The 12,846-nt window shown below is 36.5% G+C and overlaps 1 protein-coding gene across 2 annotated transcripts in view; it reads right to left on the bottom strand.

Moving 5' to 3' along the window:
• ULK2 (unc-51 like autophagy activating kinase 2) overlaps positions 1 to 12,846 on the bottom strand; it is a 39,604-nt gene that overhangs the window by 13,406 nt on the left and 13,352 nt on the right. For both annotated transcript variants that reach the window (XM_084493382.1, XM_084493383.1), the window contains 11 exons: positions 12,336 to 12,509; positions 11,156 to 11,229; positions 10,042 to 10,143; positions 9,645 to 9,703; positions 9,248 to 9,330; positions 5,908 to 5,958; positions 5,456 to 5,544; positions 4,752 to 4,923; positions 3,772 to 3,832; positions 3,439 to 3,531; positions 49 to 186 (listed from right to left, as the gene is read on the bottom strand). In XM_084493382.1, the coding sequence (XP_084349508.1) occupies positions 49 to 186; positions 3,439 to 3,531; positions 3,772 to 3,832; positions 4,752 to 4,923; positions 5,456 to 5,544; positions 5,908 to 5,958; positions 9,248 to 9,330; positions 9,645 to 9,703; positions 10,042 to 10,143; positions 11,156 to 11,229; positions 12,336 to 12,509 (1,096 nt within the window). The remainder of the gene's footprint in view (positions 1 to 48; positions 187 to 3,438; positions 3,532 to 3,771; positions 3,833 to 4,751; positions 4,924 to 5,455; positions 5,545 to 5,907; positions 5,959 to 9,247; positions 9,331 to 9,644; positions 9,704 to 10,041; positions 10,144 to 11,155; positions 11,230 to 12,335; positions 12,510 to 12,846) is intronic.

The following is a 12,846-nucleotide window of genomic DNA, read 5'->3' as shown; positions in this document are numbered from 1 at the left end:
AGGTGCAAATACAAACTAGAACCAAGAAAAAGGAATTAGAATACTCACCTTGGTGATCCGTGGGGGTTTGATACAGGACTGGCAGTAGAGGAGAGGTTCTGTTCTATACGCTGGTAATTCCGGAGCTGAGTGGGAACTGGGATAGGTGCTGTTTCACTGCGGGGGGATACTGAAGGCTGACAATGCCTGAAGTAAGAAGATATGGAGAGAGGAGATAAATAGAGGTAGACAGGTCTCTCTCTAAATTGTACCATTCTCAGAAGTTAAATAAAATCTGTGAAACTGACAAATAAACTGATTCTAAACTCCCCACGTGCAGTGTGATCTTAGTTTGTCCCAATCTAGCTCTGACACTTCACAGAGGAAGACAAAGATCTGTTCGTTACTACCTACCTTTCTTATACTGGCTAGTACCAGATCGAGCTGAGAGTGCAGTACTAGCTGAAGCATGTCGTCATGCATCACAGCGATCTACAGATCCCTCCGACTTCCTGCCAATCAGCCCGCTCTGTTTACCACACTTCAAAATAGCGTTCTAGGAAAACCCACTGTGCTAAGAACAGGAAGTTCAGCAGCAGGGCTGGAATGTGTACAAAAGCCACTAAAGCACAGAGATATCCCATGAGACACAGTGAACTTGCAAAAGGAAAACATGTTATGTAACCAACCCTTGACAAAATGACCAAAACCACACACCTGAACATTAATCCACAGACGCAAACTGCAGATTAGCATTGCCCAAGTTCAACCAAATGTCAGTGACCCGGTTTACCTCAGTGTACTGCCTGATAAGGGAATCAAACCACTGCAGCATAAGCAGTTACCAACACTTTTAAAAGAATTAGACCGAAAGAATTTCAAACTAAATGACTTTTGGGAATATAATCAGCTTAGTATCAGGCCCCTTATTGATTAATTCTTCAGAAAACAGGCAAAAATTAGAGATTCTCAGAGGAAATGTGAAAGAAGTCCTACCACTCCTACTTAAAAGCTCTAGAAAACAAGCAGTTACACCACTTACTGCATGGATACAGCTGAACAGCAATCTTGATTTCTGACTCTATCATATTCCCTTTGCAACCTCTGAGAATGAAATACTACTTCCTAATATGCATGGTCCTTCCTTAGCAAAAGAAAACAAGTTTGTCCTTTTATTGCCACCCAGGTTCTAGAGACTACTAATTAGAGACTAGTAATTTTGAAAAGCAGCTGGAACAAGCCTCAATAGATCTGTACCAACACTTTTTCCACAGCCTCATCAGTTTCCCTGAACTTAAACCCATACTCACTAAGTTTCTCAGCTGTGCCTGACAGAAGTCCTAAGTCTGCTGTGCCACAGTGGCCAGCCTGGCAGAAGATGGGACAAATCTGCAGCTGTGACCACACAGGCAGTGGAAAGCCTGAAAGCTTCTGCACAAGGAGAAGGTCTCACAAGTAGAAACCACACAAAGGCAGTAGGCAGCCTGCTCTGACTACCACAACAAGCTGAGGCAGCACAGGGAGACTCCCTGGTCTGACCTGGATAGGGGAAATCCAAACCATAGCAGTGCCGCTGAGGAGGCCATGAAGGCACTTCAACTTTTAAAGTACCCAGCATGGAATATGCCTTCCCCTGTTGTCACACAGCCTTACAGGTAGGTCCTGTGAGTTAAGTGCTGTGTTAGCATGGTGGTATAGCACTTGGCCTTCTTCAGGGCTCCCCAGCTCAGGCCCAAAGCCACGCTCTGGTTAGGGATCCCCTAGTCTGATGTGGTTTGCTACTGGTTAGAGAAAGAGGCAATACAGACGTGTGCAGAGTTGCATGCAAATCTTGTATCTGTGGGATCTAGAGAACAAAATTAGGAATTAACCACAGAAGAGTGAACCGCCTCCACCTATTGTGCCTGTTCTGGCTGGAGCATGAGAAGCATCACAGCTTCTTCTGCTTGCCACAAAGCAGCGTAACTATGGGTACCATTCATGCAGTTCTATCATCTAATCAGAAAAAAAAACCCACTGTATCACAGGGCATAACAACATTTTGTAAAAAAATAAAATAAAATAAATCACACGCTATGAAAGAACACTTCTCAGCAACAAATAACCAAAAAAAACAAAGCAGCATCTGGTAGATTATCTGCTACCTTGAGACAATGACCTAAAGCAGTCAGTCAGTCACTGAATTTACTCAACCAATACCTACATCAAACTTTTGCAGTACAAACTGACTGTGTGAACAGTAGGCACCTGTTTCTAATCACACAACCATTTAGCTCTTAACTTACTAGCATACAGATAACATAACTGGCATATTTTCATAAAACCTGTAACTCTAAAAACTGTGACACATGACGATATAAGATAGGAAATTACCGTATTTTATAATATTCCGTACACAGCCAATCCATAACAAATGGATCTTTACAACCAAACCATTCAAATTGGCTGCCCTTAAACACAAAAGTTAAGGCTACAGCTTTATTGATAGCCCATGTCAGCAGATTTTGCAAACTGCAACAAGATCAGCACAAAATAGCCAACTTTTCTTGTGACAAGCATTTCTAAACAAATAATGCTGACTTGCAGTCCTGTAGTACTAGCATAAGCCAAAAATACACCCAACATAATAGCATTATTCCCCTTTTAGCCACTTGTCCTCTTTCTATTTTGTATTGAAAACTTTATGAAATTCATTATTTGGTCAAATGACAAATCTACCCTTTCTGTTTAGCTGTTACATGAATAGTTAAGCATCTGATAAGATTTACATTTTCCAGTATAATACAGGAAAGATGTCAGGCACTTCTGACAAATATCAATTCAATTTCAAATTGGCAGAAACTGTCTACAACGATGTAGCAGAAAGGGGCCTTATTAATAGCCCTGCTGATTGAAAAGCTGCAATAAATGTTCAACACTTTTATGGGGCTTCTTTGGGTATCTTGTGAACCACAAACACAAACTTCATAATAATTGCTTGCACAGAGGCCACATCCAGTTATTGGATGCAAGATAATCCAGTCCTGAGACAAATCCATAGCAAACTGTGCTTTCTGAATCCCTCTTTTCAAGATGTAGTTGTGTGAGAAGTAAACTGCTTTTAACATCTTGACTCAGTAAACAAAGAACACGCTGTACTTCGTAACACAAAAAGGTCAAGTTAGTTATGTGTCTGAAGTTTCTGCCTTTAGACAGTTCAAAATTTAAGCAGACAAAAGAATGCTGTCTTTCCTTAAGGAAATCTTTTTGGGATGCATCCAAACCAGAAGTTAGCTACGCAACCATCAGCTATTACAATGCATTAAGTGCAGAGAGCCTAGAAAAAACAGATCTAGCTTCTATTTCAGTTCAGTTTCCAGTAGTAATCTAAAATTAAAACAAAACAGAACAAAAAAAAAACATACAGTAAAACAGAGAACTTTTTTTAAAGAGAGGAAATACTAAGCCTTCATCATGCACCTGTTAGTTGTACCAGAAGCAGTACTTCGAGAAGAGGCTGAGGATGGCTTCTGTACAGTTCCTGAGCTTCCAGAAATAGTTAATGGTGACTGCCTGTAGGAACAAGAAACATTATCAGAAGACAGTTCACATCAGAAACTACCTGCTTTGCAGCAAAACTTTCTGAATTCAAGCTGTTTATATATTCATATTAAATTCAGCTTGGCGTATTAACCCCAAAAAGTTCACTTACAGCTGTGTAAACCCATCACTGCCAAAAAAAAACAACCACCTCTTCTATAGCATCAATTTTAGAACATGAGACTTCTTTTGGATAAAGCTCAGCACACCTACCCTCCACACATCAAGAACTCGCTTGAAGCCCGCCTGCCAGCTGCTCCCAATGGCATATCATCTACAGTAAGCAGAAGAACACATTGAAAACCAACATCATGAACTAGAATCTTAAAAAAAATAAAAATAAAAAATCTTCTATATTACTGTTGTAGAAATAATTGCTTCTGACAAGCTTCTGTGAATATATACAAGTTTTATACAAGTTTTTTTACTGTTTTGCATATGAAATTACCTCAAATGTGACCTACAACAAAAACGGGGAAAGTATTTCTTTAACATTATTCTTTTTGCTATACTCATTATAATAATTATGAGATTAAATCCACTTTTAAGAGTACAATGTATCAACATTGGGAAATTTGTAATAGTGAAAGACAGAAATGCTTCAGAGATCTAGGTACTAATTTAGTCAAATATATAACACGAGTTGGTGGCACTGTACAGAAGTCAGATGACTAGCTTTCTAGTGGCAATTCAGGTTTAGAAAATATAATATGGCAATGTGCAACATCCAAGTCTTTCAGCTGTATAAGCCCAGTCTGATGCCTAACGTTTCATGTTAAACATGTTGTATGTTTTTACCTCCACTTGTTTATCTAAAGCTCTATAACATGGACTAAACATTCAGTTAGTCTGGATGTGACTTTCTCATTGAGAGAATCCTTGGGCTTCTTATCAGCAGCTGTTTACAATTGACTCTCTTTTCTTCTACTGCCAAAATCCAGTATTTTCCATGACTTTAAGTGACCCTGGTGTCTTTGGCATATCTGGCCACTCAACTGCAGGTGAAAATGTCCCAGATGGACATGTACATATACCAAAGAGTCTCCCTTCAAAAACTAACTCAAACTGATGCAATTAGCTCCAAGGTGAACTGAGATACATTTAGGGAAAAGAAAGCCAAATAATAAGAAGGCATGAAGGTATGCTATGAGTGGAAAGTGTTTTAAAATATGAAAATAATGGAAGGTTCTTACATGAGTGGTCTGAAGAGATGTTGTGTGGGACAAGAACAAAATCATCTGTGTCACAAGAAGAGTTCTTGCTACTGGTACTGGCAGAGTCTTTAGACACTTGTAGATAGTTTGGAGGACCCAATGGAGGGGAAGACAAATTTTCTTCTTGAATATGTTGCATGTCTGGAAGAGACTAAAGAAGAGGGGGAGGGGGAGTGAAAAAAACAACACTATAAATTCAGTGATTCAGAAGATAAAGTTGCTCTTTTAACTCTAAAGCCTCCAATATAGGAATTATCACTAATGTACCAAATAAATAAATAGATGAATTTATATTTCAGACTGTTCAAGTCTTCAGAAATATAAAATATATTTGATTTTGGAAATTTGAAATGCCAGATAACACTGTCATGTAAACTTGTTCATACCAACATAAGTAGTGTCAGCCAAAAAGGCTGATTCAAAAGTTAATCTGTAACATTCATTACTTTGCAAGCCATGTTAACAGACCTGAAGATTTACTACCTAGTGTTTGATACGTATATGCATTGTTTTTTTTTTTGTTTGTTTTGTTTTTTGACAGTGATATTCCTGTTCTACATTTTTAAACAGGACAGTTTAGGGTTATTCTGTCTAAGAATTGAAAGATCTAAAATTCAAGAAATCTTGGGTAAGCACTGGAGAAAATATTTTCTACAGATTGTTTTGTAAAACAGAGAACTTACTGGAGGAGAAGCAAAGCGGCAGGAAGGGGAGCTTCCACAGGAACTGCCAGAGACTGAGCCAGCATATGTGGGCACTGGTACAGGACAAGCTAAAAGAGGAAAACCCAGACACAAAAAAGAAAAAAAAAAATGCAACTAACCGTGTGAAAGGCTGAATTGCAAACAAACTGATTTCCTCACTGCTTTTCATTCATAAACCCCTATCTTTATAAGCACAGCACATCCTTAAGCACACAATAGTATTTAAGTTTAGTTGAAATATGAAAGGAATTATCAAATAAGTGTCATATCTCAGAGATAGTTCAAAATAGGATTCAGCTCCAAGGTTCACAATAGAATAGAACAGCCAGCCACAGGAAATTGCCTCATGAACATTTAGCATGATTTTTCTTCCCCACTAGTCCCCGACATTCATCATTTACACAAATATTTGGAAAATCAAAACTACTTACACTTTTTGACTGTTGAAACCTGATCCAGGAAAGGGTGGTTGAAAAATGCTTCTGTAAAACAAGAAACAACCACCACTGTGAATTAACGTACAAATGACACAGAATTTGTAGACTATATTGCAGACAGTGGTAAATGGTTGCCTTCCCAGAATCAATATTCACAGCCAGAGGATGAAAAGCTTACAACATGGAAGGCTTTAATCTCTTATATGTTGCTACAGCATTTGGAAAGGAAACAAAATCAATTTAATAAATTCCAAGAACAGCCAGCAAGGCAAATCAGACAAACTTATCAAAGGACATTTTTATAACTTGATGCTAACATAACTTAAGAATCATATACATAACAAGCTTTCCTATATACATCATGAAATTATATTTGCGATGAACAACACAGTACTTGTTCAGTTTTAATTTCCTCTACAGAATGATTAGCATCTTTTACAACAAACATTGAAAGAATTTTCACTTCTGCCTTTCCCACGAACTGACACTTGTTTTTTGAACCCATTAATGCTACTCCTTCCGTGGTTGAAGATCACAACAAAGCAGCAGCCATTCTCCTTCCCACTTCCCAACAGAACACAACCTGCGCAGCTGGTTCAGTTTAAATCAGAAGTAAACATCACTTTAACAATTTCCTCAGCTAACTTGTTACTGTTTCAACAATAGAAACATTTGCTTTTGTTATAAATGGATGTTCTCAGATGGATTTAATTGACCTAGCATAAGCAGTTGACTAACAGTGTACATGTAAAAGTTCTTTTATACAAGAGGCCTTCATATCATTAGGGAAAATTGATGGTTAGTGGAAGCTAACTGCTGAACTTTGTGAACTTCAATGTTCTAACAGTTGAGGAAAAACAATACTGTTCATCAGACCTAAGCAAATAACAAGGGGAAAAAAAACTACCACCACCAAGAAAAAAAACACCTGAGGCCTGCACCATCTCTTCTTCCTTCAACAACACTTTCTTCCACAACGTGATAAGGAAGGGAGGCTAGCAATAACACAAGAACAATATAATGATTAACTTTAACACAAGGATCAGGTGTTCTTGAGCTTTTGTACAACACCTGCTGTTCTACTTCACTTTGCTAAAAGATCAGCAAGATTTCCAATGCTGTTTTTATTTTAACAACAGGCAACCGGGCTCAGTTATACACTCTCCCTTTCACTCCCTTTGCTAAGCACATTCCAGAGCAGCCCCTTTGAGGCCCTTCGAGCAGCTCAGCCAAGGGAAACATGACTTTCACCACTACCATTCTGCTTTGTTTTTTTCCTTCTTAGCACAAATGCGTTCTCATACTACCACAATGTTACAGTGAATTTCCCACGTTTGAAGAAACTGTGGAGATCAGCATACCCAGCGTGCAGGTGGAATCAATTACTCAAAGTCCACATTTGTGACATTGATTCTTCTTTAAAACAGATTTGAAAATCAACATCTGAATACTGTCAGCATCATCTGGACATTTTACCCAAGTATCCTGATTTTTTTTTCTATATCTGATTTCTGCTCAAGTTCCTACATACAGCAGTTAAATTACATTATTTCAGTCACATATACACACACACAAAAAAAACCATGCCTGGTTATCAGAACAGTAATTATTCCAGCATCAATGCTTTAAGTGTTAAATTATTTTTAAAAAGTTTGATGTTTGCTGGAGAAATATCAGAAACTGAAAAGGAAAAAAAAAATGTAGTCATAAAAGTCCTGCACTTTAAGTAAACAACCCAGATACCTTTTGAATTCTTGTCTCTCCACAGCCCATTGAATATAGTCTTCTTATCACAAACGCACAAGAACCACATGTGATGAATGAGTCAATTTGTGTATTTCAGTACTGCGTCAAAACCAAGCTTGCATGCATAACTAAACAGGAACGTGAAGTTTCATAAGCAGAAAGGAAACTGAGCATGTCTCAAGGTTGTAACTCACCCTAAGATCTCAGCATCACAAGACCTAATAGTTAATGGTGAGGAAAGAACACTCATCTGCAAGGAGTGTGAAGAGATTTTAAGCTTTAGGCTCTTTCTCACTATTCCACAGATTAAACTTGATGGATTCACCTATCTTGTTGCTAAAAACAAATCTCGGTATAAAACAAATTATTTTCATTGTGTCAAAATTAACACAAAGTTAATTTTATTTAGCTAAACTAGCTTTAATTAGATAAAAGATTAACATTTCCTGGGATTTATAATAAAACTACAATAACAAATTGTTAGCTAACCAAAAAACTACCAATAAAAGTCTTTTCAGTACTCATGTAAACAACAGACATCTAGCTAGTACAGAGTGCACACAAACCTGAACCATACTCCTGACTAATTTTGAGGAGAGAACAGTTGCAGCCATTCTGAGTGATTCAATAGCACCGATTGGAGGCTTTGAAATCTTAAGAAGTTAGCACAATGTTCTGCAACCAAAGATTTCCAGTTAAAAAGGAAAAGCCAAATGCAGCAGCCACTGGAGCCACAAGTTCATTTTTGTTAAAGCAGTATCAACCTGGTTTGTGCTAGGCTTAACTTCCCAAATAATTCAATGGGCAGTTGTATGCAGACTTTGCAGTAATCTAACAGTATGCAAACTTCAGTCACTACACAGTTTAAATATTCTAAAATTTTAGGATTTATGAAATATAAAGATACAACTTGATTCTATTGATTTCTGACTTTAAAAAGCAGTGAAAATATTTCACTAAAATAAAGAAGTGTCTATAGCTAGCAGCACCTACGCATAATACTAGCACTTCATCTTTGTAAATATGAGGGATTTTGATTTAACATTACCTCTCTCATTGCCCTCCAGTAAACATACATACAGATTTCAATGTCAAATCAAATATACACAATTTGTACCACCATTAACAGTTATGACCTTTGCAGCCTGCAGGAGAAAGTAATGGAGAAGAAACAACCTAAAGCAATTTCGCTTCCAAAGTTGGTTATTCCATTACTTTGTTACATTTCTGTAAACTAAACCACACAGAGATCAGAGACGTCTGCTCTTAGAAAGAAGACAAAACAGCAGTTAAATGAAAATACTGCAACATGAAATTTAAGGCATATCAATAAACAACAGGGGAAAACCACAGCTGAAAGCATTAAACTTATCTATATTTCACTTCTCAACAAGAAAGTTGTATTTTATACACTTCATTTAATACCGACAGTAATGACCCTAGTAATTTTTTTGACTCCTTTATGATAACAGAAGAAAAAAAACCTTCACTTTTCATGTAATTGCCTATAGATAGAAGGTCAGAAGAGTTATTTTTGTCATATGTATACAACTAACAGGTCAAGAGAGCAAAAGAAAAAGTTACGTACCAAAGTCCATTCTGTCTTTTTGGTTTCTCTGAAGCAAACCCAACAGCAGGTCAGCCAGATAAGTTGATGTTTCCCTAGGGATACTGCATATAAAAGGAAGCAAAGCATGCATTAAATATCACACGTGTATTAAAAAATGCATACTGCGTTAAATCTCAAGAAGTCAGCATTCTGCCACATCCCTACGTCTTGACTACACATGCTCCATGGCTTTAGTATAGGACACTCAAATCAGCAAGATACAATGAAGGCAAGATGCAATGTGAGTCACTGGTATCATACTATTTTCTTGTCAATATAGCAACATCAAATATTTTTATGAATCCCAGGCATTCCCAAAGATGAAAAAGTGTTCAATCAACAAATGTAAGTGACAGGAAAGGCCACGGTGACATACCTAGGAATCAAATTCCTGTTCTTTTCATAAAACATTCTCAAATCTTGAGGACTATTGGCCTGTCAAATAAAAATGTACATTAATTAAAGCTCAGTTTAATGGAGAAAGTACCTTTTGTACCTATGCGCACATACAAAAAAAGGCTTTTGCATATGGGCATTAAAGGAGAAAACACCGAGCACAGCCCTGACTTCAGTACTGAGTATTCTTATACGTTTGCCCTGGTTTGAACACATTGATGTCAAAGACTGACTACAAACAACTTCTCCTTTGGTATCCTCAAGCATCGACACAGACATCACTACTTACTTCTGTTTTCATGCCTAGAAGGAAAAGTCTAGGAACTTCCATTAGACTAAAGAGTAATAGAAAGAGGAAATGGGAAATAAAATGTTACCTGAAAAGGTGGTTTTCCAACAAGACACTGATAAATCACTGTTCCTATGCTCCATAGGTCTGCTTTAGCATCGTAGTGTTGAGACATAATCACTTCAGGGGCCTGGAAAATACAGGAAAATTTCAGAAGAAAAAGCAAAGCCATGGCAACAGAAATAATACACAGTGGTATTAATAGACAGCAACTTTTTGTAAAGAGTAAAATATTCTAATACAAAATATTTAACAGAAAATGTGAGAAGTTTAGTCTGTGTCATTCCATGACTTGAAAGGTAATAGTATTAGACTATCTGAAATGAAAATTAAATATCAGAAACATAGAAAACTAGAAATATTGATGTTCTAAAGAAAGAAGTTCATGATCTATGCCTATGGGAATAAGAAGTAAGCATTATTTACTTGGTTGGTGCAGTCCTTCTGTGGGTAAGTAGCCAAGGATTTCACAAAGAATATAATTATTACCATATTAAAATATTTTACCTATTAAATATTTTCATTTAAATTAATATTTAATATTAGTTTAATATTTTAATTGTAATAATTAATTTAATGTTTAGTTTTACAAATTAAATATTTTACATATTGAAAAACAAGACATGGGAAAGCTAAATGATTTGCCCATGACCACACTGCACAGTAGTGGCACTGGTAAGGACACACAGCTCAGTGCTGAAATTACTACCACACTACTTAAAAATAATGGCAATTAACTTCAAATTATTTAAAAAAGGAAACAAAAAGAAGGAAAAAAATTAATAAATCAAACCCAAATTTGAGAGAATACATATAAAAGAAATGAAACAAAAAAAAATAAGTAGTTTTTTTTCTACTGATGTAAAAATTTTATAGATATAGTGTATTGCCTTTTTTGATGTTTCTTCCCTATAGCACTAAGAAATGTTTAATGTCTCTCATTCCTTTTCATTTCAACAATCACAATCTTCAAATCACAAGCAAAAAAGAAGCCAGTAAAACTACATAAAGGTGAACTGCATGCTGCTCCTAATACTTCCAATGCAACGTTAGGCATTTGCCAATCTTCCAACCATAAATTATTTTGTTCTCATAGGAGAATATCTGAGATAAACCACAATCTGAAAAGTGCTGTCACTCACCATATACATAGGTGAACCACACAGAGTTGCGGCCATCATGTTGCTATGCAGATAACGAGCAAAACCGAAGTCAGCTGTGTAAAGAAACATTTGTCAATGAAAAGAAACAATTTTCAAACTTTCATAATATAGAAATAATCTTTTCTGATTGAAATCTGCTACAATCATCAGCTAGAAAACAAAAACTAGGCATAATATATAGCCATCTTCATGGAATAGCAAAATTTATGTTATATGCTGAAGGAATTATCTTCTAAACAGCAAGCCAAGAAACAGCAGTGGCATCATTTGTACAAACTGCTGCTCAGCCATCTCCACAGGTGCAGAGCATGCTGTCTGGCATCAGTAGGAAAGGATTAAAATCAGTGGCTAAATATAAACGGTTCATTAAGAGTGATGAATGTGCTATCTGCTTCAGTGAAATTACTTCAGGTAGAAGTTTTGGATATCCAGCTTCAGATGCCTGAGTTTTCCATGTAGGCAACAGCATCTGAAATTATCAAGTAAGGGCAGTAAGAGAGGAAGTTTTCTGTGATGTTCAGAAGATGGACTGAGTTGGAACAGACCTTAGAAATTGGTTAAGCAAAAGCACAGAAAAGAAACCTGCCACAACCAAAGTCTTCATATGGACACTTTACAGGGAAAGCAACGAGAGATTAAAACCCCTGAAGTCTCCCACAAGAGGAGTTTGGTAGTACCCTGAACAGCTGCCACCTCTCCACAGTTACAATGCCAAACCTCCTTCTGTCAAAAATAGTTCATAACCTACATTTTTAAATTTTTCAAAAACCCTTAGGAGGGTCTGCAACAAAAACAGCCCAGTTAGAACTGTGACTGGAGCCTTGCATACAGTTTTGAAATGGGCTAAAGGCTACTCAACATTTCAAAGGTTACAGATTTGTGTTTAATTAAAGTAGTTTAATATTAGAAATATCAGCTTTATAGTGGCAGCTTCTTCCTACAGATTTAATCAAAAGGGTCTTTCTGACTCATTTTTTTAAATACTGAAAAACCATATTACAGCATAAAGCTCATTCTGGACTTACTGACTTGATTTTCCTCAATTTAAAATACAATATAGCCAGTACACCCTCTGCGTTTTAACTACAAAGACACTTTTGAGTAGGGAAATGACTCAGTAATCATTATTTACCTTCAGATCAGAGAAAAGCACATTTACCTATTTTGATGCGTATGCCACTGACACTTGACTTCCTACGACTGGCATAAGACAGTAAAATATTCTGTGGTTTAAGATCCCTATGAATGATTCCTTTACTGTGCAGAATACGCATAGCTGCTGCAATCTGCTGGAGGAACACTCGGATGGTATCTTCACTGAGGGTTCCTTTAGCTGAAAATAACACACACAATAGCAGATGAGAAAATATGTATAATGTAAAGTAATATGTTATTTTGGGGCAAAAAGCAACAAAATTCACAGAAATAAATGTGAAAACAATAAAGGCAATCAAATCATAGCAAATTATATTCAACAATCAAATTTCTATTTTTCTACAAATGTATATTATTTTAACAATACATCCAAGTTTTACACTATTTACTGTACTCTGAAATATCTGCTTTTACAATAGTTTATTATGCTACTGAGTTGAATAATTTTAGAACATCTTAACCACTATCAAATCCTAAACTCTCTAAAAAGAACCACAGGAGCCAGTGAAATTAAA

Source organism: Aythya ferina (assembly GCF_964211825.1).
Source record: "Aythya ferina genome assembly, chromosome: 19".
Lineage (NCBI taxonomy): Eukaryota > Metazoa > Chordata > Aves > Anseriformes > Anatidae > Aythya > Aythya ferina.
This window is presented reverse-complemented; position numbering and strand designations above follow the sequence as displayed.